At 44.6% G+C, this 25,632-nt stretch overlaps 2 protein-coding genes across 5 annotated transcripts in view; both read right to left on the reverse strand.

Annotated features, from left to right (window-relative positions):
• Nucleotides 1–363: 363 nt before the first annotated feature.
• MARVELD2 (MARVEL domain containing 2) lies at nucleotides 364–24,450 on the reverse strand. 2 transcript variants are annotated; one of them, XM_019982805.2, is made up of 7 exons: nucleotides 24,357–24,450; nucleotides 18,212–19,375; nucleotides 17,051–17,086; nucleotides 11,129–11,277; nucleotides 6,056–6,227; nucleotides 3,017–3,067; nucleotides 364–2,419 (listed from the first exon to the last, which is right to left on the reverse strand). In XM_019982805.2, the coding sequence occupies exons 2-7, from the start codon at nucleotides 19,358–19,360 to the stop codon at nucleotides 2,297–2,299; spliced, it is 1,680 nt and encodes a 559-aa protein (XP_019838364.2). In that variant the 5' UTR covers nucleotides 19,361–19,375; nucleotides 24,357–24,450; the 3' UTR covers nucleotides 364–2,296. The 2 variants fall into 2 exon arrangements, with proteins under 2 accessions (XP_019838364.2, XP_019838365.2); XM_019982806.2 differs by lacking the exon at nucleotides 24,357–24,450 and adding an exon at nucleotides 24,185–24,291.
• Nucleotides 24,451–24,859: 409 nt separating this feature from the next.
• The window catches only part of RAD17 (RAD17 checkpoint clamp loader component), a 34,010-nt gene continuing 33,237 nt past the window's right edge, over nucleotides 24,860–25,632 (reverse strand). For all 3 annotated transcript variants that reach the window (XM_070774574.1, XM_070774572.1, XM_070774573.1), the window contains one exon: nucleotides 24,860–25,623. In XM_070774574.1, the coding sequence (XP_070630675.1) occupies nucleotides 25,359–25,623 (265 nt within the window). In that variant the 3' untranslated portion in view covers nucleotides 24,860–25,358. The remainder of the gene's footprint in view (nucleotides 25,624–25,632) is intronic.

Raw genomic sequence — 25,632 nt, forward strand, 5'->3', positions numbered from 1 at the left:
GTCAAGAAGGTCAAGGACAGCCAGCCAAAAGCATCCGAACCTGGAAGGCTTCCCCTACACGCTTCAAGGGAGCTTGGTCATGCTGACACCCTGATTGCAACTTCCAGCCTGCAGAACTGTGAGACAACACACTTCTGTGTTAAGCCTGTGGTACTTGGTTAAGGCAGGCAGCCTAAGGAAACCAAAAGCGGCCTTGACTTTGAATTCCTGCAAGTAGTGGGGGAGGAGTCACCTGAGCATTATGACCTACAAGCTTCCAATGACTTTCCACTTTATTTTCTGATAATGGAAAATATTTTCAAGAACATGCCCAGTCAACTCAGGAATGCCAGCAAGGTAAACAATAAAGGGCACACACAAAACAACAGGTAACTGAAATTTTAATAAACCTACGTATTTACATAAAAACTGCAAAAATCAACATTACAACACGGGTTTTCAAAGATTAACATTTACAATTATAGTAAAATATAGTTTCACAAGTTAAATTTCCCTGACACTTCATTTCAGTATTAATCTAACTCTTTATAGTTTATCAAAGTGGTATTATTTCATCTTTTTTTTTTAAAGCATAGGTGTCTTTCTTAAGTGAAATGTTAACATGGGACCCCAGTATATAAAACAGAAAGTGAAGCTGTTCTAGTTCATGAGAAGGGTTTCGGAGGGGGCCTCACACTTCCCTCAGTTCACCTCTTAAGACTCGTAGCACCCTAAGCCTTGTCTGAGAACTGAGGACTGAAAATATTAACAATATACACTAAATGAGATTTCACTGACAAAGAAGAACTAGAAAGCTTATTCGGTAACCAATTTGTTTTTCCACATGCTTTTCTTTGGTTTTATCACCTTAGAAAATTCCTCAAGTATTAATTATGTGAATGGCAGCTATATGAAGCAAACATTATATTTCTGATTTGCTGCATTCTCCCACCTGGTCTCCTTTTTTCTAAACATTTTTGCTGCTCCTTAATTTTATCTTTCCAAAGCATTAGTTTTATGTCTTACTACTTCTTACTTACTTCCTACTACTTCCTTCCTACTACTTACTTACTTCTTTCTCACCAGGAGAAGGAAATGGCAACCATTCCAGTATGCTTGCCTGGAGAATTCCATGGACAGAAGAGCCCGGTGGGCTACAGTCCATGGGGTCAAAAGAGTCAGGCACGACTTAGTGACTTGTACTTCTATACCTGGGAAATTATCTACAAGATGGATGCTGCCGAATAGGGTCCAATAACAATGATTTTTTTAAAAACATTTTTAAGGCAGTCTCTTGTTCACATTAACAAAAATAAAACATTTCTCATGAATACAGCCTTAAAGTCAAGCTAATTCTTGGGATGATGAAGCATTCCAATAAAGCGAAGGGAGGTTCTAAGTAAGATGTAACATCACGGGGCCTTAGGATGGACGTCTAAACAGGACAGAAAAAGAAACAGTAAAAGCTCAGTCTTTCTATCTGAGGTTTAGAGGAATGGCTGGGCTGTGGGAACATGAAGTGGGAACACAGTGACGTTGATTAAAGAAAGGTAAGAAGGTTGCACTGGACCCCAGTGGGCACAGGGCCACAGGGAAGCAACGTGTGTAAGAGTTATTTACAGGCCATGGCCTTGGGTTAGCTGGCTGGACTTGCTCATTATGGTCCTTTCTTTGAGACTTACTCTGGGTAGATTATTCACTCCACAAACACATCTGTATTTCACAAACACTGGTGCAGTGCTTACAGTGTGCTCCAAGTGCTCACAAAAGTAACTCATTTAATCCTCATAACAACCCTGTGAGGTAGGTACTATAATTTGCCCCATTGTACAGATGAGGAAATGGACACAGACAGGTTAAGCAACTTGCCCACGGTCATAAGGCTTGAAAATGTTGATCTAGGATTCAAACCCCTTTCAAGGGAAGAAATGACATCTTTGGCTAGGATGAGACATTTGTCCTAAGAAGTCCCAGGAACTGGCCTAAGTAAAAAAGGAAAGAGCAGCACCAGGACTGATGACTTCACTCAATCGTCACACCACAAGGACACAATATCTGAATCAATTTGAACAACATAAATATAACTTGCACACAGATGAGTCCAGAATTTCTTCCACTCTCAGTAAAGGCCCTTAGTAAATTTGAATTTGTTTTGAAATGTCTGAAATGCAACTGCAAACTGTCTTAACGTGACTTATCAGCTAAACCAACCAGAAGCCTATTCATGAGGCATTTGCTTCTCTATCACAGACACCAGCATAAAAAAGATAGTAAATAAATATTAAGCATGATATAAAAAAGTGGCTTCAAATAAGTTTTAAGAATAATCCTGTACATCCCAATTCATTACTTTATCATATTCTTGAATCTTTTGCTTTATGTGAGAAAGTTTATTCTTCAGATAATCACAGCGTTCTTTTTTTTCTAGAAATGTAGGATCCTGGAAAAGAAACATAGCTGTTACCCCGGCCGCTGGCTGCCTCAGTGAAAACCATAGAAACACACATTATCACCCAGAAAATGGCTTTTCATAGCAGATTTCAAAATCTGCCCAACTAGAATAATAGGAAGTTCTCTACATGTACTTCAGTAGATTTTATTTTTTAGAACAGCTTTTGGTTCACAGCAAAATTGAGTCAGAAGTAGAGAGCTAACGTGCCCTTAACTTGAGTAGTTTAGAATACATTAAAGAGTAAACCATGGATTACTAAAAGCACTCCCCAGCCTCTATTGATTTGTGCAATTAAGTTAGGGATGGAATTAGAAACCTCTAGAAGAACTTAAATCTGTGAATGAATGTGGGTGAAGAGCTCCGTCAGGGGGCTCATTTCCCTGGGTTCCTAAAGCAGGACACAGCAGAGTGTATTCAGGACAGAGAGGACAGAGGGCGCCCAGCAGCCACCCGCAGTTCCTAACAAGTAGCATCTTAAGAATCACAAAACAAGAACTACATTAGCTTCAACAATCTGAAGTCTGTCAGCCGACACCACTGTACCCGGATAAGGCTACACCATATGAAGCAAATGGTTTTACTCACATTTTTCTTTTTCTTAAGCTCTTGGTGGATTCTTGAAATTCTCTCATGTTCCTAAAAATAATATATCATATACGTAAATGAAAATACTTGCAGTTACTCAGATCGTATCTCAAGAGGACTTCCCTGGTGGTCTAGTGGTTAAGAATCTGCCTACCAATGCAGGGGGACATGGGTTCGATCCCTGGTCTGGGAAGATCCCACATGCCGCAAAGAGCAACTAAGCCCGTGTGCCACAACTACTGAGCCTCAGTGCTGTAACTACTGAAGCCCGGTGCTCTAGAGCCCGCGCTCTGCAACAAGAGAAGCCACTGAAATGAGAAGCCTGGGCATCGCAGCTAGAGAGTAAGCCCCCGCTCGCTGGCACTAGAGAAAGCCCGCAGGCAACAACCAAGATCCAGCACAGCGAGGGGGAAAAAAAAGAATGTCTCAATAGTACACTGGCCACTGAGTACTGAGTACACAGTGGAGACGAATAAGCCTGGCTGGCAGACTCCTGCCCGTGCAGAGCTCAGCCTGAGGACCAGAGGCTGTCTTTTGTGATACAATTAATATCTCCACTTTGCATAAGGCCTGGAGGAGACTAACTGCAGCCCTGTCGTTTGGCTACTTGCTTGCCAAGCCGTGGAAAAACCAGAGGAAATGAGTATTGTCGACACCCTGTGGGATTATCATTGGAGGACTCAGTCTCTCTGTGCCTGCTGTAATCAGGACCCTGCCACCCCACCAACTGCAGACCCACCTCCTGAGCCCTGTTCACTCATAAGCAGCCTACAAACCTGAGACCACCGGGCCTGGGCTTCGAGACCACACAAGACGGTTGGGTTTCTAACATCTGTCTGCCAACCAGCCTGCTATTTCCAACCTGCGCTGATCTAGATGCTTGGCGCCTGCTCCTCCCTTCCTCATCTAAACTTGGTCGCCCTTCTTGGAACTGTGGACCTTGTCTGTTCACCAAACGGTACTAACTGATCCTGGGCCTGCCTTCTGTGCTGGACTCTTCCTGGTTCCCGGTACAGGTGTCTCTTAGCCAACACCTTTCCATCACTCCAAGGCTGGGAAAATGTCACGACTCCACACATTTGGCTTGGAGAGCTCATAGTTATAACTCATTTAAATGTACGTGTAAAAGTCTGGTCAAAACAAAATGCCCAACTAACAGAGGTCTCAGGAGAAGAATATACATATCTACATATAAAATATGCATGTGTGTGCTAAGTTGCTTCAGTCGTGTCCAACTCTTTGCAACCTATGGACTGTAGCCCTCCAGGCTCCTCTGTCCATGGGATTCTCCAGGCAAGAATAGTGGAGTGGGTTGCCATGCCCTCCTCCAGGGGATCTTCCTGACCTAGGGGTTGAAGCTGTGACTCTTATGTCTCCTCCTTTGGCAGGCGGGTTCTTTACCACTTTGCGCCACCAGGCAAGCCCCATATAATATGGATATAGACTCTATTTACATACATTTGACATTTATTAAAAAAATGCTGTATGAGTTTTAAAAATTTCAATGACACAAGTGGTAGATTAGATTAATACATTCTTTTTATAAAGGATAAATGTTCCTTTACATGTGTGTGTTCCTTTACACACAAATGTGCATAGCAGCATTATTTATAATAGCCCAAACATGGAAATGATTCACTGTCCATTGTCTGATAAATGGATAAAAAAATTCATACAAAGGAATAAATATTATTATTCCACCACAAAAAATAATGAAATATTGATTTCCGACCCAACATTGATGAACCTTGAAAACATGAGGCTAAACAAAAGAAGCCAGACATTCGAGGCCAATTCCCAGGTGCCACAGCAGTAAAGGATCTGCCAGTGCAGGAGATGCGCATTTGATCCCTGGGTTGGGAAGAGCCCCTGGAGGAGGAAACGGCAACCCACTTCAGCAAACTTGCCTGAAAAATTCTGCGGACAGAGGAGCCTGGTGGGCTACAGTCCACGGGGTTGCAAAGAGTTGGACACAACTGAGTACCAGAGCATGCACACACTTATATTACTGCATTTACACCAAGTGTTCAAAATAAGCAAATTCATACAGACAGAAAGCATTAGTCGTTGTCAGTGGTTGGAGAGAGGGGAAATGGGGAATTAGTTCTAAGGGGTATATTTTTTTTGTAGGGGTGATAAAAATGTTCTGGAATTAGAGTGGTAATGGTTATACAACTTTGTGAATATATTAAAGCCACCCAGGGAGTTTCCTGACAGTCCAGTGGTTAGGACTCTGGGCTTACACTGCTGAGGAAGTGGGTTCAATCCCTAATCAGGGAAACTGGGATTTCGCAGGTTGTATGGCATAGCTAAAAAACCCCACAAACACCCATAACAAACAAACAAAAAAACCACGAAACCACTGAATTGACACTTAAAAGCAATGAATTTATGTCATGTGAATTATATTTCAATGAAAGAAATGCATGTCAGGTAAAAAAATGCCATTGATTATGAGGGCATCCTAATTTCCCAGATATTAAAATGTGAAAAAGACAAAACATTAGAGAAAAAGCATGAGTCTCCTATGACTGCCGTGTCCACCTTGGTTTTCCTTTCTGCCATAGCCACGGTCATCGGTCTGAAGCACGGGCCCTGCAGCTCACACGTGCAGCCTCAGGTCCACTTTCCACCCTTACCCGCTGTGCTCTCTGGGCCTGGGGTGCAAGCTGCTCAGCTGTGACTTACCTGGAGAATGCACGGCCACTGGCGGCTCCTCTACACTCCGTCCACCATTTGTGAATAAACTCTCCTCCAATTATCTTAGTTTGAGTGTGCTTTCTGTCTCCTTTGGGACCCTAATTGACTCAGTGTGCACCTTAGGCAAATTTATATTTTACTTAAGTAGGAAAATAAAATGCAGTTTAACAATTGAAAGCAAAAGACATTAAATGATATATTTTGAATTGTCACCCTGAAGATCTCAAGTGACTTCCCCAGACAGCAGATGTATACGGTTATGCCTTCTCTACATTTTGGACAAAGTCAGAATTCATACTTCCTCTATTGGAACTCTTCCCCAACAGTGCAGGCCCTCACCTGCTGGTTTTCTGAACGATGCGGCAATCTGCTCATCACGGCATCCAGCTCATCAAACTTCCTCAGGACGGCCTGGACTTCTGCGGAGAGCTCTTTGTACTCTGCAAACTGGTCCTGGAACACAGCTTTATAGCGTTCTCGCTCATCACTTGTCTGAATCATAGGGTATTTCCTGAGGAAAAAAAATAAACCAAAGTTGAAGCGTGGCCAAGACGGTGGAGTAGGAAGATCCTGAGCTCACGTCCTTCCATGGCCACAGCAAAATTACAACTATTTATAGAGCAACTATTGCTGAGAGAGACCAGAACACTAGCAGACGATATCTTCTACAACTAAAGATGTTTACCAAAGAAGCAACCATAACAAGATGGGTAGGAGGGCAGAGATACAGTAAAGTCAAGACCCATACCCCTGGATGGGAAGCCCACAAACGGGAGGCTGACTACAACTGCAGAAGGTCTGCTCAAGGAGTGAGGTGTCTGAGCCCCACACTGGGCTCTTCTGTACTGGGAAGACAAGGCCCCAGAAAATTTGGTGTTGAAGGTCAGCAAGCCTTACTTTCGGGAGACTCTGAGGCCTGTGGCAAATAGTCTCTACCCTTAAAAGACGCACACAAAATCTCACACGCTCCGGGATCCAGAGCAGAAGCAGTTATTTGAAAGACGTCTGGGTCAGACCCACCGCTGATCCTGGAGAGCCTCCCAGAGAGGCAAGAGGTAATTGGAACTCGCCCTGAGGACACAGACACTGACAGCAGCTATTCTGTAGAGCTCGTTCTACCACAAGCGCCATTCTGGAACCCTCCCTCCGGCTTCCTGGTGCAGGGACCAGGCCCTGCCCACCAGCCTGTGAGCACAGTACTGGGATGCCCAGCCCACCAGCCTGTGAGCACCAGTACTGGGATGCCCAGCCCACCAGCCTGTGAGCACAGTACTGGGATGCCCTGCCCACCAGCCTGTGAGCACCAGTACTGGGATGCCCAGCCCACCAGCCTGTGAGCACCAGTACTGGGATGCCCAGCCCACCAGCCTGTGAGCACAGTACTGGGATGCCCTGCCCACCAGCCTGTGAGCACCAGTACTGGGATGCCCAGCCCACCAGCCTGTGAGCACCAGTACTGGGATGCCCTGCCCACCAGCCTGTGAGCACAGTACTGGGATGCCCAGCCCACCAGCCTGTGAGCACCAGTACTGGGATGCCCAGCCCACCAGCCTGTGAGCACAGTACTGGGATGCCCTGCCCACCAGCCTGTGAGCACCAGTACTGGGATGCCCAGCCCACCAGCCTGTGAGCACCAGTACTGGGATGCCCAGCCCACCAGCCTGTGAGCACAGTACTGGGATGCCCTGCCCACCAGCCTGTGAGCACCAGTACTGGGATGCCCTGCCCACCAGCCTGTGAGCACAGTACTGGGATGCCCAGCCCACCAGCCTGTGAGCACCAGTACTGGGATGCCCAGCCCACCAGCCTGTGAGCACAGTACTGGGATGCCCTGCCCACCAGCCTGTGAGCACCAGTACTGGGATGCCCAGCCCACCAGCCTGTGAGCACAGTACTGGGATGCCCGGCCCACCAGTCTGTGAGCACCAGTACTGGGATGCCCAGCCCACTAGCCTGTGAGCACAGTACTGGGATGCCCAGCCCACCAGCCTGTGAGCACCAGTACTGGGATGCCCAGCCCACCAGCCTGTGAGCACAGTACTGGGATGCCCAGCCCACCAGCCTGTGAGCACCAGTACTGGGATGCCCGGCCCACCAGTCTGTGAGCACAGTACTGGGATGCCCTGCCCACCAGCCTGTGAGCACCAGTACTGGGATGCCTCAGGCCCAGCAGCTAGCCAGGTGGGGTCACAGTATCACTCACTAGGGGGCCAGGTGGGCCCGTCCACCAGAAGACCAACACCAGCTCTGGGACCCCTAGACCCTGTAGCCAGAGACCCCAGGACCCAGCTCTGCCTACCTGTGGGCCAGCACTCGCCCCAGCACCTGGCCCTACTAGTGGGCGCACACCAACTCCAGGACCCCGGGACCTGGCGCCACCCCACCAGCTGACTGGCACTACCCTTGGGATCCCTTGGGCCCCAGCTTTCCCATTGACAGGCTGAAGTCATCAGACTAACCCTCCCCCCCACCCCCGCCCACCTTTCTTTCCCCTGGCCAGACCCCAGCATACCCACCAGCACCAGAAGACCAAGCTCAGCTCTGAGACACTTTGGGCCCCAAAGCAGCTGCCCTGGGACCGGATACAAGCTTTGAGACACCCTGGACCCCACAGCCAGCCATGCTAGGAACTAGCCTCATTCAAGCAGGCTGACCCTAGACCTGGGCTCCCCAGGCCTGCAACCACCAACCCTGGAAACCAGCTCTGCCCATCTGTGGACCAACACTAGCCTCAGGACCCCCGGGACTTCACAGGCATCAACCTTATGACCCAGCTCCACCCACCAGTGGCCAGCAACCTCCACACAAGGCCGGGCCTGGCGGCAGGACTAGGAGGCAGCCACGCTGATCAGACGTCCACGGTAGGCAGCCTGCCGTCACAGCAGGGCCCATGCAGCCGTCACAGGGGATACCGTTAGAGCATGCAGCTCTGGTGATGAGAAGGGAGTGCGCCGTGGGGACAAGCGGGACATCTTCTACAAAAAGCCACTACTTCAAGGCCAAGAAACAAAACTGCCAACCAAACACACAGAAATAAAAACAGCAAATTAGGCAAAATGAAGCCACAGCAAATTATGTTCCAAATGAAGAAACAAGATAAAACTCCAGAAAACCAAGTAAAGTGGAAATAAGCAAACTACCTGATTATACTCATAAAGATTTTCAAAGAACTCAGGAGAAGAGTGCATGAGCAGGGTGAGAAGTTAGAAGGTTTAAACAAAGAGTCAAAAAATAAAAAGGACGCCGAGCTCAGCTGAAGAATATAATAACTGAAATGAAAACTCTACCGAAAAGGAGGCAATAGTAGATAAGATGATACACAGCCACAGATCAGCAAACTGGAAGACAGAGCAATGGAAATCACTCACTTGAGCCAAAAAAAGATTTAACAAAAAAATGTGAGAACACTCTAGGAGACCTCTGGGGCAGCATGATGAACACTGACATTCACATTATAGGGGTCCCAGAAGGAGAACAGACAGAGAAAGGGACAGAGAAAATATTTAGACACATTAATAGCTGAAAACTTCCCTAGCCTGGGCAACAAAGGAAAAGCAACAATTTATCACAAGGGAACTGGCATAAGGCCATCACGTGACATTTCAGTAGAAACTCTGTAGGCCAGGAGGGAGTGATAGAATATATTCAAAGTGATGATAGGGGAACATCTACAACCAAGAAATACTCTACCTGGTAAGGCTTTCATTCAGATATGATGGAGAAATCAAAAATTTACAGACAAAAACAAAGAACAAACAAACAAACAATTTTATGGACAAGCAGAAGATAAGACTTAGTACTACCAAACTAGCTTTACAAGAAATGTTAAAGGAACTTCTTTAAGTAGAAAAGACCATTAACTAGAAACCTGAAAATTAAAAAAAGAAAAATCTTATTGGTAAAGGCAAATATACAGTAAAGGTAGTAAATCAGCCCTGTACAAAGCTGCTGCTGCTGCTGCTGCTAAGTCGCTTCAGTCTTGTCTGACTCTGCGACCCCATAGACGGCAACCCACCAGGCTCCGCCATCCCTGGGATTCTCCAGGCAAGAACACTGGAGTGGGCTGCCATTTCTTTCTCCAATGCATAAAAGTGAAAAGTTAAAGTGAAGTTGCTCAGTCGTGTCCGACTCTGTGCGACCCCATGGACTGCAGCCTACCAGGCTCCTCCATCCATGGGATTTTCCAGCCAAGAGTACTGGAGTGGGGTGCCATTGCCTTCTCGGTGTACAAAGCCAGTGAAAGTGAAATCACTCAGTCGTGTCCGACTCTTTTCGACCTCATGGACTGTAGCCTACCAGATCTCTGTCCATGGGATTTTCTAGGAAAGGGTACTGGAGTGGGTTTCCATTTCCTTCTCCAGGGGATCTTCCCAACCCAGGAATCGAACCTGGGTCTCCTGCACTGCAGACAGACGCTTTACCCTCTGAGCCACCAGGGAAGCCCGTATAAAGCCAGTAGGAAGGTTAAAAGACAGAAGCCGTAAAACCATCTATGTCACCTGTAAGTAGTGGTTACCAGAGAGGAGAGAGGTGGGGGAAACAAAGAAATTGGTAAAGCAGATTAACAGGTAAAAACTTTCAGCTGCAAAATAAATGAGTCACAGGTAGGACATGTCCAGTGCAGGGAGTATAGTCAATAACTACGTAGTATCTTTGTTTGATGACAGATGATAACAGACTTATCCTGGGGATGATTTTGAAAAGTATAGAAATACTGTATCATTATGTTGTATACCAGGAACTAACATACTGTTGTAGGTCAATTATGCTTCAAAAACAAACTCACAGAAAAAGAGATCAGATTTGTGGTTACCAGAGGCAGGGGTAGGGGAAGAGGAAGTTTAGGGAGAGAAAATTGGATGAAGGTCATCAAAACCTATGAACTTTCAGCTATGAGATAAATAAGTATCAGAGACGCAATGTACAACATGATAAACACAATTAACACTGCTGTATGTTATATATGAAAATTATTAAAAGAGCAAATCCTAAGAGTTCTCATCACAAGAAAAAAATTTTTTCCTTTCTTTAATTTTATATCTATATGAGATGATGGATGTTCACTAAACCTACTGTGATGAACATTTTATAATGCATGTAAGTTCATGATTTCATTACACTGTACACACTAAACATAAACAGTGCTGTAGGTCACTTATATCTCAAAATTGGAAGAAAAGAAAATCAAAGTGATAACTTTTTCATTAAAACAAGAGGAACAGGAAATCAGCTTATTACCTTATTTCTCAGTGACCATACTGTACCTTCAGTTCAATATACTACCTCTCAGGAAACAAACAACTGTTCAAATATAATTGACTTTAAGCAGAGTATTAACTTGAAGATGAACAGAAAAATGAAATTCCAAATGGAACCTTGCTATCTCTACCTTGAAGAAAGGCAGATACTCACGCCACGTAGTCTGGCATCACAATGGGTTTTGGGATGTGGCCCGGGGGAATAGGTCCACTCAGAAGTTCAGGTTTCATTTTCGTTGCTCTCAGTTCTTTAAAATTAACTTCTTGGTCTCTCTGTCTCTCACAACTGGTGGCCATGTCACACTACAGTTAGAGGGGAAAAGAGGATTTATTTATAAACAGAGCAAAAAAAAAGTCAACTTCATTCTTAGAGGAATAAAGACCCAGCACAGTCAAAAATAAATAAATAATAATAATTTAAAAATCTAGTCTCATTAAAAAAAAAAAAAGGAATAGAGTGCTTGGGGGCCCCACTGGGCAGTGCCCAGAATACCAAGCAGGCTGGAGAGGCTGGTGGATTCCAGGAGAGGGGTTTCCACATTACAAATAAAGGAGTAAGGTTCAGAGAGATTCAGTGAATTCAAGGTCTCACAGCTATGAAGTGAAAAGCAACAATGAAAACCCAGGCCTTTCTACTTAAGACTGCGCTCTCACTGCTGAAAGCCCAGGCCCTGTGAGTTGCACGGCACAGCCAAGGAAAAAAAAACCCTAAAGCCCCTCAAAAACAGTACTTTTTGACTTTTGGGTTCTTTAAATGAATAAAAGGAGGAAATCAGTTTACTTAAATGTATATCATGTCCGACTCTTTGTGACCCCATGGACTGTAGCCTATCAGGCTCCTCCATCCATGGGATTTTCCAGGCAAGAGTGCTGGAGTGGATTGCCATTTCCTTCTCCAGGGGATCTTCCCAACCCAGGAATCGAACCCAGGTCTCCCGCATTGCAGGCAGACGCTTTACCGTCTGAGCCACTAGGGAAGCCCTGGTATTCCTAAATGTGTATCACTCAATCCTAAAGTTCCCTGAAGTTCTGGTTGTGGTGCTGTGCTTGTTGCTCAGTCGTGTCCAACTCTTTGCGACCCCATGGACTGTAGCCCACCAGGCTCCTCTGCCCATGGGGATTCTCCAGGCAATAACACTGGAGTGGGTTGCCATTTCCTACTCCAGGTGATCTTCCCAATCCAGGGATCGAACTCAGCTCTCCCACATCGTGGGCGTATTCTTTAATTACTGAGCTACCAGGGAAGCCCAAGTAGCACACTAGAAATGAGGCTGTGATGGGCAGAGGTGGGCAAAGGCATACTGCTTTCCGTGACATAGAAGAAAGCTCCCTCCACTCCTCCGGTCTTCAGTCTGTGCTTGCTGAATAAAACTCCATCAACTAATTGAGAGTGGCTGGGGAGGGACCCTAGTCTATTGAAAACAAAATATAAAACAGGAATTTAAAACCTTGCTCTTTACCTGGTCAGGCAGCTTTGCAAATCCTTTGTTTCCTGATTTCTCTATCTCTCAGAGGCTGCCTTTGAGGTCTCATTTAACATTAGCTCACGCTAAAAACCTCCAACTGTTAACTCACCAAATAGTGCAGCCCATGGATAAGCCCAGCTTAGACGTGGAGGCTGCTGACTTGCCCTGGGGGAGGGCTACTGAGAGGGGAAGCCTGCACCCAGCAGGTGGAAGGAGAACCAGGGCTCCTCCGCAGAAACGATGCCCAGCCACGGACCCAAACAGCAGGAATGCGAGTGGAGAGCAGAAAACCCAGAGGAAACGGGATCAAACAAGACTATTTTAGGAAACATATTCTGAGGTTAGCATCTGTTGCACTTTGTTCCTCGCTGGTCAGAAGGCCACTTCTTCATCCTATTGAATTCTTTAATGCTTAATCTTGAAAATCCAACATGGTATTAAAATCAGTGGAAATTTTTTGGCTTAAGTAAGTGAATTTCCATTTCATGGCATCCCTTTCTAGCTTCTAAATATTTAACAACCTGTTTTCCCCCACAGCTGCTTGAGAAGTGTCTAGGGAGCACACTGACCCTCTTGGTCAGCAGTGCTGGGGCAGGCTCAGATTGCATGGTCAAAATCACGAATTCTACCCGGGTAGTCACATTGGACAGGAGAGTCCATGTGAGGCTCCCCCCTCAGTCAGTCAGTTCAGTCGCTCAGTCGTTTCTGACTCTTTGCAACCCTGTGAATCGCAGCACGCCAGGCCTCCCTGTCCATCACCAACTCCTGGAGCTTGCTCAAACTCATGTCCATCCAACCATCTCATCCTCTGTAGTCCCCTTCTCCTCACACCTTCAATCTTTCCCAGCATCAGGATCTTTGCCAGTGAGTCGGTTCTTCGCATCAGGTGGCCAAAGTATCGGAGTTTCAGTTTCACCATCAGTCCTTCCAATGAATATTCAGGACTGATTTCCTTTATGATGGACTGGTTGGATCTCCTTGCAGCCCAATGGACTCTCAAGAATCTGCTCCAACACCACAGTTCAAAAGCATCAATTCTTCGGCGCTCAGCTTTCTTTATAGTCCAACTCTCACATCCATACATGACTACCGGAAAAACCATAGCTTTGACTAGACGGACCTTTGTTGGCAAAGTAACGTGTCTGCTTTTGAATATGCTATCTAGGTTGGTCGTAGCTTTTCTTCCAAGGAGCAAGTGTCTTTTAATTTCATGGGTGCAGTCACCAAGTTTTTTCAAGCCAAAGCTATTCATTTTCCTTACTTGCCCGTCCCTAATTCCAAGATTTACCTTTTAATATAAAAAGGAGTTCTAAGAAATCATATTTCCACACAGACTATCTCACCTGCTTTACATTTTCCCCCCTGTTTTTATGCTCTTAACATTTTCTTTCACTCCTTTTGGGTGAACCACACTGATATCAATTCAGAAAATCTCCTGGGGAAAAAAATCTAGAACTAGACATGACACAAAAATGAAAACCTCTTCAGGCTTTCACAGGAAGGAAGTTAGTTGGGCTCCAGCCCTAGGACACACCACTCTCAAACAGTACTCCAGATTACAAACACATGGCCCCAGATTTCATGACCTTTCTCTGCATCTAGCAAAAACTAGTCTTGTCACAGAAAAGCTTTGCTGTGAGGCAAGAGAAATCAATTAAGCCTGGGGTAAGTAATGTTATGGATACAATTACTAAGCTTTTCAAATAAAAAATGGGCTGGAGGAATACATTGTCAAGTTAGAAATGGGGAGAGTCAGACATGTGTTTCAGGGTGCTTTTGTTCAATTTCTGATTGTCCCTCCCTGTAAGTGTATTTGATGTCATGATGCACAGACCCCAATCCCAAACCCACACTATTACTTTTTATGCCCAGATTAGATTAGAAAAAATTATTTATTTATTTGGCTGCATCAGATCTTAGTTGCAGCATGTGGGATCTAGTTCTCTGACCAGGGATTACACCCAGACCCCCTGCATTGGGAATGTGGAGTCTTAGCCACTGGACCACCAGGGAACTTCTTCAGGTTAGATTTTGACTTTTCTAGTTTAGAAATCTGCTCAACACTTAAGGACTTAGAATTTCTTTCTGTAGAAAACTGATGATCCATTTAGCTTACTCTGATTGTTAGTCACTGAGTTAGTCACAAGTCTAACTGAAATGTATATCCTGACGCAATTAATGTTGAATAAATAAATGAACATTTAAAATGAACTAAAACACAAGAGAATCAGGAAGTTAAAACAAAGTACAATTAAAAAACAACCAAAATGCCCCCCCTCCCAAAGCAGTATTTCTCTAATTCTATGAACAATGTTTCAACTGTAGAGGTTTGTAACATTTGGTCCACACTGTCCTGTGAGAGAGAAACTCTTCAATATTCTATACATCAGCTATTAATACCAGTCTCACTTATTCCCATGCATGGTCAGTCAGGACTGGTCAGATATCCCTTGATTTCTAAAGACTTATGGATCTCCAAGAAAACCACAGCAAGGCTCAGCTGTAATTCAGATGACTTCATATATGTGTCAATCATTTAATGCAACTGACCCTTTAAAAACCATGACTAATTACAGATCCTCAAAGTTGCTTTGATCAGTGAATAATGTTGAACTTGAGATACTATCATTCATAAATTGATTTCCCGAGGAGATGACATAGAAACACAAATCTGTGAGTTATTTAGTTTTGTACTTCTTGCTCGCTTGCTCTCACACTCACACACAATCACTCCACTAATCTTTTGTCTGTGTTTTTCACTAGATTTGTAAGCCCCTGGGAAATGGAGATAATGTTCCTTGTTGCATCCATGTCACTGGCCCACAACCTGTCACGTGTTTGTTCAATGAATGAATTAATGATGACACCGATGCTTTAATCATGATTGCTGAGATAGGCTGTTGTTCATCCACTTAATAACGTTCTTATTTCAACATGAACAAGATGTTTTCAAATAGTATTAATATTTGTATGTTACAACGTAATTGAGAACAAAGTAAAAAAGAACCCCATCAAAGGTATTTTCAAAATGAATGCATTTAACAAAAAAAAAGAACTTAAAGAAATTAGCAACCCAATTAAAAAAAACTGGACAAGATATAAACAGACAGTTAATAGGGAAGAAAATGCAAACATATGAAAAAGGCTCAACCTCACTCCTGATAAGAGAAATGCAAATTTCTACATTAGTGATATTTTTCACCTACCAGGTTGACAGATGTTAACAAATTTCCTAACATTGTGTGGTGAGGGTATGAGGAAGCCTGTAGTGTGTTGGGGATAGAAACTGGTAGACCTTCTATTGGGCAATCTGGCAGTCAAACCAAAAATGTACATGCCTTTTGATCCAGAAACTCTCTTCTCAGAATTTCAGTGTTCTTGCACATATATGAAAGGAAGTCCATATAAGTATGTAGTCGTATGTATAAGGTTATTCACTGTAGCACTATTTTTAATAGTGAGAGGCTAGAAACAACTTACATGTTAATATCTGACTAAATGAATTACAGTCTAACCACAAAATGCAATATTCCGTAGTTAGAAACCAAGAATGCAGAAGTTTTCTATGTACTAATAAGGAAAAATCTTAGAAATACATTGTTAAGAGAAAAAAATAAGGGATATAACAGTAGGTATGGTATGCTACCATTTGTGTAAAAGAAGGAGTAAAGCAAATAGATATCTAACACACTCCTGAAAGGAAATACAGGATACTGGTAACACTGGGTGCCCCCACGGGAGAACTGGGAAGCCACCATACAGGGACGGGAGAAGACTTTGTGAGACAGCCTTTTGCATTTTGAATTAAGGGAATACACTTCCTTTTTAAAGAAACAAACAAATCCAAAGGTTGGATTCTTATCTTCTTGCTTAGAAATAGTGCCCAGGGACTTTCCTAGTGGCCCAATGATTAGGACTCCATGCTTCCACTACAGGGGCACGCGTTCAATTTCTAGTCCAGGAACTAAAATCCCACATCCCATGTGGTCTCCCCGGCCTCCAAAAAAAAGGAAAAAAATAATGCCCAATATCTTAAAAAAAAGAACTTTTCAATGAGGTAAAATTATGATTGAAATATATTACATTATTCTATATATACAATAATTATAATAACAGCATCTCAGTTAATCCTCTCAAGCAAACTTGTGAGGTAGAAATTATTAGCATCTCAATTTTATAGATTAAGAAACTGAGGCCTGGGAAGGTAAGCACCTTGTCTACTGTCACAGTTAGTAAACTGTGGAATGGGGATTTCTTTCCCAACACGACAAAATTTGGCATCTGAAAGCAGCGTGACAAGAATAGGAAAGAATGGAGAAGAACTGAAGACACTGAAAAAAATGAGGGAGAATCGCCTTCATTAAAAAAAACAATTAAATATATAATAAGAACCAACTGTGTTCACTTGCAGAAACTTTCAGCTAACAAAACCAAAAGATGCTACAAATAGCCTTGTCTGATTTGGCCCTCTTAGTATTAGAAAAAAGCTAAAAAGTTCTATTACGAACTTACTGCAATAGATACACTTTTACAGACAGGTGATCTACAAACAGACAAGAGAGAAAACTGGCAAATCCAGAGATAAAATATGATGTGGACTTTGTTCTTACCATTTTCCTTTTCGATGGCAATGATGGCTCACTTATCTGGAACAGAAAGAGTTAAAATGACTTTTTAGAGGTGTGTGAAGCTACTGAGCAAATAGTTTTGTCCCTTTGTATTTACAGCCCAATTTCAATTTTATAGATACTGCTTCTCTACAGATGGATTCCTGACTCTCCTGGCCACGCTTTGATGGACCAGTGGAGAATGAGAGGAGGAGAAATAATTGTGACTCCCTGTCAATCAGGAGCAGAGAGCAGAGCTGGCAATAAGGAGATGGTGGCGACGATTATGGAGTTGCCTTGAACTACCTAGAGATTTTATTTATTCTTGATTCCCACTGCCTCACACAATTAAAGAGTTTGGAATGGTTACATTATTAATTTTATAATTAAAAAAGCTACACATCAGTATGTCTTAACATTTAGGAAGTTACAGCAACACAAACAGGCATCATTCAAGTTTAATCAACCATTATGCAAAGTCTTATAAAAACAAGCTTCTGTTAGGAAAAGGAAAAGAAATAACAGAATTATATGAGTGACAGCCATCATAACATAGAATTTGAAGTGATATTAAGAACTCCGTTATTATTAAATTACATAAAATTATAAGGATGTGTTTCACCATCTGATTTCACACTGATTAGAATTTAAAATTCTGTACTTTGCATACACAGATGTAAAACTTAAAAATATGCTTACAATACTGAGATAAATTTATAAACTCCAAGAAAAGTGGGTTTCAGATTTCATTACAGATTTAAATGAGCACTTTGCTCTTGCAACTGAACAACTGTGCTTTTTATTAAGTCTTACCATACTAAGGAATCAAGATTGTTCTTAAGGATGGGCCATTTACTTTACTGAATATGTTGTTATTCTTCTTTATAGAAATTCAATAGCTGTGTCTTCTCTTACCTATTGGACAGACAATAGTGCAACCAACGAACTATATATTACCTTACACATCTGGGGTCTACTTGCGACATTACACAGCAGTGACACGCCAGAGTGGGTTATCTGGTCAGAGCACGTCAGATACGGAGTGAGGCCTTTGGAACTTCAGACCATTAAAAACAACAACGACGGCTTTGTTTTCAGAACTATAGGTATTTAAGGAGGGAGCTAATAGCAGAAAGAAAGAACAAAGATGGTGAAATCCCTTACCTCCTGCTGCTCAATGTATTCCCTGTGTCTCCGGGCCGCCTCGTGCCTCCACAACTTTAGGCAAACCAAAGCACCGATGAGATAAACAATCATGGTGACAAAGAGGAAGATCATGGCTGCTATCTGTCCTCCTTCCACCCGGCAGAATCCTGCGTTCACTGGCGTGTTAAATAACGGATAGTAGCAGAGTCCCCCTCGGTTGGTATCATTCACGTAGACTATGGCTGCGGCCATGTACAAAATGAACAAGGAGACATTGATTCCAAATTCAGTGAGCGGCCACCAATTTGAGTCCAAGAGGATGGTCCGATAATACATGGACATGCCAAGCACCAGGATGATGATGGTGGTCACCCAGGCCAAGCCAGCAACCACAAGGACAAAAGCAGTTTTGGGGCCACTGTAGTAATAGCCCCCATAGGTGCTGCCCAGGCCACCCACGCCTCCGATGCCGTAGGGCTGTGAATACCCAAACATGTTATACCACTCGCTGTCCTTGTGAATGTACGCTGTGACACAAGCGAAAACGCCGGCCCCCAGCAGCAGCTCGGCCACCCCCAGGATCCGCAGCAGGCCTGCCCACGACTTCATGTAGGAGTACCTAAGGTGGTACTCCTCCACCTTCTCGCTGTAGGTTCGGGCTGTGTGCGTGTGTCGGCCTAGGGATCCATAGGGATCGTGAGGAAACACGGCCTCAGTCTCTTTCTGGGAATGCCAGCTGCCTTCGGACTCGCCGTGAGGATCTTTGCAGGAGTTTGGGGGTGAACGACGGTTTGATCTTGTGGGCGAGGCTGGAGGTGAACACTCCACTCCATCGGAGATGTATCTGATGTCTGACACTGGCTTATCCCACCCCGGGTCCTTTTTCTTCCCTCTGAAGAAGTTCTTCCAGGACTCAGGGACAAAGCGTCTTACAGGCTTGAGATCCGGCGCTATGGCTGGTTCCTCTGTGTCACTTGAGTAGAATTCTGGGCCGAAGGGTGGCTGTAATGGGAGAGGGGGTGGTGGCAATGGATCAGCGCTCACAGCCAGCTCACTGTCTCGAAGAGTCTGGAAGGTTCTTACGGTGCCATCTGGATAGTCCGAGTCCCTTGGGACCTCATCATAGTGTCTGTCCCGATTCCTGGATCTTCTGTCACTGGATGACATTTGTGATGTTCACACCTGGGGTCAGGATTCAAGTTATCTCTTATGCTTAGTTATGTATCCCTTCAATGATGCTGGTTTTAGTCACTTAGTAGCAAATGATCATATTCAGGAAACCAATATGATCATATCTAATCATCATGATATAGAGAATGACAAAGCAAATAAATACATTTTAAACATGTGTAACAATTACATTAGCCAGGGATACAGAACCATTCTATGAGATTTAAGGGCAATTAAAATCTTAAACCTTAGGGATTACAGCATTTATAAGTCAAATTTACCTACAAGCCCTATAAACAACAAAATGTAAAAAACCAAAAATGAGACTAAATTTTAATGCAGGGTGCTAACACATTCCAAGCAGAGTCCTTTCCTCAAATATCTAAATAAACATATTTAAGAGTTTGAGCATACCAAAATTTGATGGGTCAGCAAATACTCACTTTCATTAACTCAAGTCTGTTTTGGAACAGCCCACGAGAATCAGTCTGGTAAACACATGGAGTGGAGAGCCCCTTTCCTTCCTAACTTGGGAAGTCATGTTTTGGGAGTCACTTCTTCCACTCTAATGGGATAACGCTTGATACTAGAAAATTGACTTCTCAGAGCCACAGCAATGCCCATGGACATCACTCTTTCCAGAGCAATTATTTAAAGGTGATTTGCTGAGCCATGGAAAGACTCATAAAGTATCTCAGAAGACTTGCCTGGTGGTCCAGTGATTAAGAATTTGCATGCCAGTGCAGGGGACATGCGTTCAATCCCTGGTCTGTGAAGATTCCATCTGCCTCCGGGCTACGAAGCCTGTGGACCACAACTACTGCGCCCAAAGCTTTAACCCTGTGAGCCGCAACCCTGTGAGCTGCTTGGCGCAACTGAGCCCAAGCGCCTAGAGCCCGTGCTCTGCAATAAGTCACACACCGTTAACTAGAGAGTAGCCCCTGTTCACTGCAACCAGAGAAAGCCTGTGCATAGCAACAAAGACCCAATGTAGCCATAAATAAATAAAAAATCTTTTTAGAAGGTGGTGTCTCTTTGCGACCCCATGGACTATACAGTCCATGGAATTCTCCAGGCCAGAATATTGGAGTAGGTAGCCTTTCCCTTCTCCAGGGCATCTTCCCAACCCAGGGATCAAACCCAGGTCTCCTGCCATTGCAGGTGGATTATTTACCAGCTGAGCCACAAAGGAAGCCCAAAAAGCTGTCTTGCTAAGCTAAGTTGCTTCAGTCGTGTCCGACTCTGTGCGACCCCACGGACGGCAGCCCACCAGGCTCCCCCGTCCCTGGGATTCTCCAGGCAAGAACACTGGAGTGGGTTGCCATGTCCTTCTCCAATGCAGGAAAGTGAAAAGTGAAAGTGAAGTCACCCAGTCGTGTTAGAGAGTATTTAATCCATCTGAAAAATAGAAAATATCTATAACTTTTTATCAAACTTGATGATTTCCTTCAAGAAATCAATGACCTGAACACATATGCAAAAAGGAAACTATTTGCTATTATAACTACTATGTTTAAGGTACAATGCTTTTCTCCCTCAAACTGCTCATGAGTATTTATTAAAGGCTCACTGGGCACATGGTATTATACTTGGCACTGTAAAGTTCTCAGAATTAAAGCTGGTAATCCCACCTTTACGATGTTGAACAATTTAGAAATTCCTAAGGTTTTGTTTTTACTTTGTCAAACAGAGATCTATCACTCAAACAATTATTTACCAAGTACCTCTCACGCACAAGGTTTCCTGAAGATGTATCGGTGAAAAAAGTTGATGGAAATCCTTGCCTTCATGCAGCTTAAATTCTGGGGGTGGGCAGCAGGGATGACAGATGATAGATAAGGCAAGTGAAATAGATGCCAACGAACAAAGTTAGGAAAGAGGGTAAGAAGTGCAGTGTGGATAGGATGCTATAATTTTACATAGAGTGGCCAGGGAATTCTTCAGAGAGAACAAGACATCTGAATATAGAAACGAAGGAGATGAGAGAAGATGCCAGGCAGGTATCAGGGGAAGTGTTTTGGGCAGCTGGAACAGCTAGCATAAAAGCCTTAAAGTGGGAGTGCCTAGCATTGTTGAGGCATGGAGGCAGCAACAGCAATGAGGGTGCGTAGCAGAATTGAGGCTGTCTGAATCCTTAGGACTTAAAAATCATTAGAAAGGATTCAGGCTTCTATTGGGAGTGACATGAGAAGCCACTGGAAAATTTTCAGTAGAGGTCTGACATGATGTTATTACCTTTTTAAACAGGATCACTCTGGATGCTGTGTTAATAGTGCATTCCAGGAGAAAAGAGTGAAAAGAGGGAGACCGGCTAGGAGGTCACTGAAATACAGTTGACCCTTGGCCAACACAGGAGGAGTTGGTAAGGTGTAGTTGGGATTCCAAACCCAGGGATTCAACCAACTGCAAACCACTCAGTACTGTATATATATTTATTGGAAAAAAAAAAGTATCTCAATGGACCCTCACAGTTCAAAGCTGTGTTGTTCAAGGGTCAACTGTACTCCAATGGGCCATGGTGGTGGCAACAAAGATGGCAAGAAGAGGTCAAACTCTCTGTACAGGGAATTAAAATTTTTAATAAAGAAACTTCCAAACACAATAAAAAGTGGAAAGAATAGTATTACGAGCCCTTATGTGCCCATTAGCAACCTTCAATAATTATCAACTTATCAATACTGTTTCATCTATACCTTCCCCCTTATTCATGAATAGATTAAAGCAAATCCCAGACATCAGATCATTTTATCTACAACATTTCTACACTGCCCAGCTTAGTCCTTTGAGGAGCAGCCTAAAGAGAGTCTAAGATACCTGTTAAAAGTTCAGGCAAAGCTAACAAGTAGGTAGGCTGCCCACTGAAGGGTATATACTACCACAGACTAAATACAATCACCTGGGTATTGAGTGGAGCTGGAGAGGTCTAAATTCTGGGGTTTTCTAAAGGGGCACTCCAATTTTAAAGAATTAACTGTGAGTCCCAACATGGTGCCCAATGAAAAGTAGGAGAAAAAATTTAGTACAGAAAATAATTTATATAAATGATAGCAATTAGCAGTATTTTTTGGTCCTTTATCTCTTTATCTGTTGTCTAAAAGTACTTAAATTCTAAGAATGCGTAGTACTAGTATAATTCTTGAAATACATTTTCCTAAAAAAAATAGAGGCAAAAGCATAACAAATAACTTTAACAAGTTTTACATATCCTTCAATATCTTTGATATACAGGCATTTAAGGGATACCAGTTTGGCGAATGGAGAAGGCAATGGCAACCCACTCCAGTACTCTTGCCTGGCAAATCCCATGGACGGAGAAACCTGGTAGGCTGCAGTCCATGGCGTAGCTAGGAGTCGAACACCACTCAGCGACTTCACTTTGTGATCACTTTCATGCATTGGAGAAGGAAATGGCAACCCACTCCAGTGTTCTTGCCTGGAGAATCCCAGGGACGGGGGAGCCTGGTGGGTTGCCGTCTCTGGGGTCGCACAGAGTCAGACACGACTGAAGCGACTCAGCAGCAGCAGCAGCAGTTTGGCAAAAGGAAATGGCAATCCACTCCAGTATTACTGCCTGGAAAATCCCGTGGACAGAGGAGCCTGGTAGGCTATAGTCCATTGGGTCGCAAAGAGTCGGACACGACTGACCGACTTCACTCACTCATAATGGATCTAATTTATGCTCACTTCTAATGGCATCACCGACTCAATGGACATGAGTTTCAGCAAACTAAGAGATAGTGAAGAACAGGCAGGGCTACATACATGGGGTTGCAAAGAGTGCGACGCGACTTAGAGACTGAACAACAGAAAGACTTCTGAAAAGTAGCTTATTTGAATTAGATCACCTTGGTGGTGGTTTGGTTAAGTCGCTAAGTCGTGTCCGACTCTTGTGGCCCCATGGACTGTAGCCCGCCAGTCTCCTCTGTTCCTGAGATTCTCCAGGCAAGAATACTGGAGTGGGTTGCCATTTCCTTCTCCAGGGGGAATCTTTCCGACCCAGGAATCGAACCCGGGTCTCCAGCATTGCAGGCATATTCTTTACTGACTGAGCTACAAGGGAAGCCTAAGATCACCTTAAAAAGTCAAAATTCCAAATTTGGAGAAATGTGAAATAGCAAATTATGTGATTTTAGAAGGGTTCAGTCAGTTGTATTTTTACATTTCTATATCTGGATACCCCTAGCATCTTTCAGGGTCTCATAGAGCGTCCAGTTAGAATCAGCACGCTGAGGCAGGGCGAATTTTTGTTTTGTTCAAGCCCCGGGGCCCTGACTTCTTTCGGTCTGCACACACCATAGCGGTGATTAGAAGAAACGGTCTCCCCAGGAAAGTTACAGGAATCCAGTTGGTCACCTTTACACCACAGAATCACCACTTAGCTGGCTTTTAAAGTTACGCTGGGCCCCAGACACAGGCAGATTTCACACACTACTGGTTTCCAGTGGAAAGGGAACTGCGCTTTGAACCGGGAAAAGTTGCAAGCATCCTTGTCGGGGTCTCTGCCCAGGCCGCGGCTCATCGCTCCGCACCCCGCCCCACCTATTCGTTCGGTCTTTAGCTCTGCACCCCCAGGTACGCGTCTCCGAGTCGGAGTGAAAAAGCATTTTCAGTCTTTCAAGATTCCGGCCCAAAGCGGCCGGAACTAAGTTGGGCCGGACCAGCCCAGGTCGGAATAGCCCTGCGCCCGGAAGCACCGCGGCTTCCCGGCCGGGGGTGGGGCGCGTCTCGCCCGGCACCTGTGTCCGCCGCGTGAAACCTGGCTGGCCGAGGGGCCCTCCTGCTTCCCAGGCCCCAGCTCTCCCCGGGGCCCGCACCCCTTACCGCGCCGGCGGCCGGCCTCGGCCGAAGGTAGTGGCGGGCGGCGCAGCAAGCGCGCGGCCAGGAAGCTCCGAGGGGCCTACCCCCCTCCCCACCGCGCACCTGCCTGGGGTCCGCCGGCCCCTCCCCGCCCGCGTCCCGGTCACGTGGGCCCCACCCCTTGGGCCCAGCTCACCTGAGCGGCCACCTGCCAAAGCGCCCTCGCCGCCCGCGGCTCCGAAACCCAGATCGGGCTCCTGGGGCGGGGCCGGGCCGAGCTTCGCCCCGCCCGGCTTTGTCAGGCCCAGACTCCCGCCTGGGGCTTGGGCGGGTCGGTGTCCCCCACCCCCGCCAACCACACCTTACAGCAATAGCTTCGGATCAGGCTCCGCTGGGAGAGCTCTGGAAAGGTCTTTAAAAGAAAAGAAAGTGAAGTCGCTCAGTCGTGTCCGACTGTTTGTGACCCCATGGACTGTAGCCTACCAGGCTCCTCGGTCTATGAGATTTTCCAGGCAAGAATACTGGGTGGGTTGCCATTGGATTAAACCCTCCGGAGTGTTCTTCGCAAGCTTGCCATTCCCTTCCTTCCCTACTTTTGAAAAACTTTGGCACTGGATGAAGGAGACTCGTGTCCTATGTCCAATGATACATGGCAGACAGTGCATGTTAGGAAACATTGAAATACAGAAGAAACAGAAAGAAATTCAATATTTTAATTTTATATAAATTACGTAAACAGTTTCCAGAAAGTTATCTAAAATATTCCACTGTACAACATATAAAAATGGCATCTGAGAAGCTAGAGACCAGAGAGAAATTGTGAATAAGGCACAAAGTTTATTTACACTCATAATTGCATTTATAATTCTTATTTACAGCCCATAGAGTTTCTGTGTTCTGAATTACTCCTTCACATTTTCTGGTATTTGGCATAACGTTCAAATGCACTTGATACACACTGACCTCCTCTCCCAACACCACTCACAAGACTAAATAAATACTAGAGGAAAAAACTGAGATTATGTCAAGGTTTGAGCTTCTATTTACTTCAACATAACAGAGGTCAGTTCTCTGTGCTGAAATACTAGGAGAAGAATTAACAAACTAATTCACCTGAAGTCTATTATCACCGTTCAAGTACCACTGAATAACATGAGTGTGAATCTGTCAGTTAACAGTCTCATGGGCAGGCTGCTTTCTATGTCCCATCGCTCTCATAGTCTTCTATTATCATGTCTTCTTCTTCCACATCTCCCTGGGCTGAAAAGGGCTGAGGCTGGCTGGCCGGCAGTTCATTCCCACTATTCTGACTCAGAGGAAGAGACCAGGTTTCAGGTTCAGCGCTTTGAATGGGTTCACCCAGTGCTTCCTCTGCAGACTGCCCTCCAGTGAGCTGGGCTTCATCTCCGCTGTCCGCCTCTATCATTCCATTCTCCCTGTCAGTCAGGGCTTCCATTTTCAACCTGCCAGAT

This window comes from Bos indicus, chromosome 20 (assembly GCF_029378745.1).
Source record: "Bos indicus isolate NIAB-ARS_2022 breed Sahiwal x Tharparkar chromosome 20, NIAB-ARS_B.indTharparkar_mat_pri_1.0, whole genome shotgun sequence".
Lineage (NCBI taxonomy): Eukaryota > Metazoa > Chordata > Mammalia > Artiodactyla > Bovidae > Bos > Bos indicus.

Excerpts from the sequence above, each read along its gene's own strand:
- MARVELD2 (XM_019982805.2), bottom strand. The coding sequence starts at position 19,360 with ATGTCATCCAGTGACAGAAGATCCAGGAATCGGGACAGACACTATGAT. Across the intron at positions 6,228-11,128 it reads GTGATGCCAGACTACGTGGC|GAAATACCCTATGATTCAGA; the intron begins GTGAGTATCTGC and ends TTTTTTCCTCAG. Across the intron at positions 2,420-3,016 it reads AGCTTAAGAAAAAGAAAAAT|GATCCTACATTTCTAGAAAA; the intron begins GTGAGTAAAACC and ends TTTCTTTTCCAG.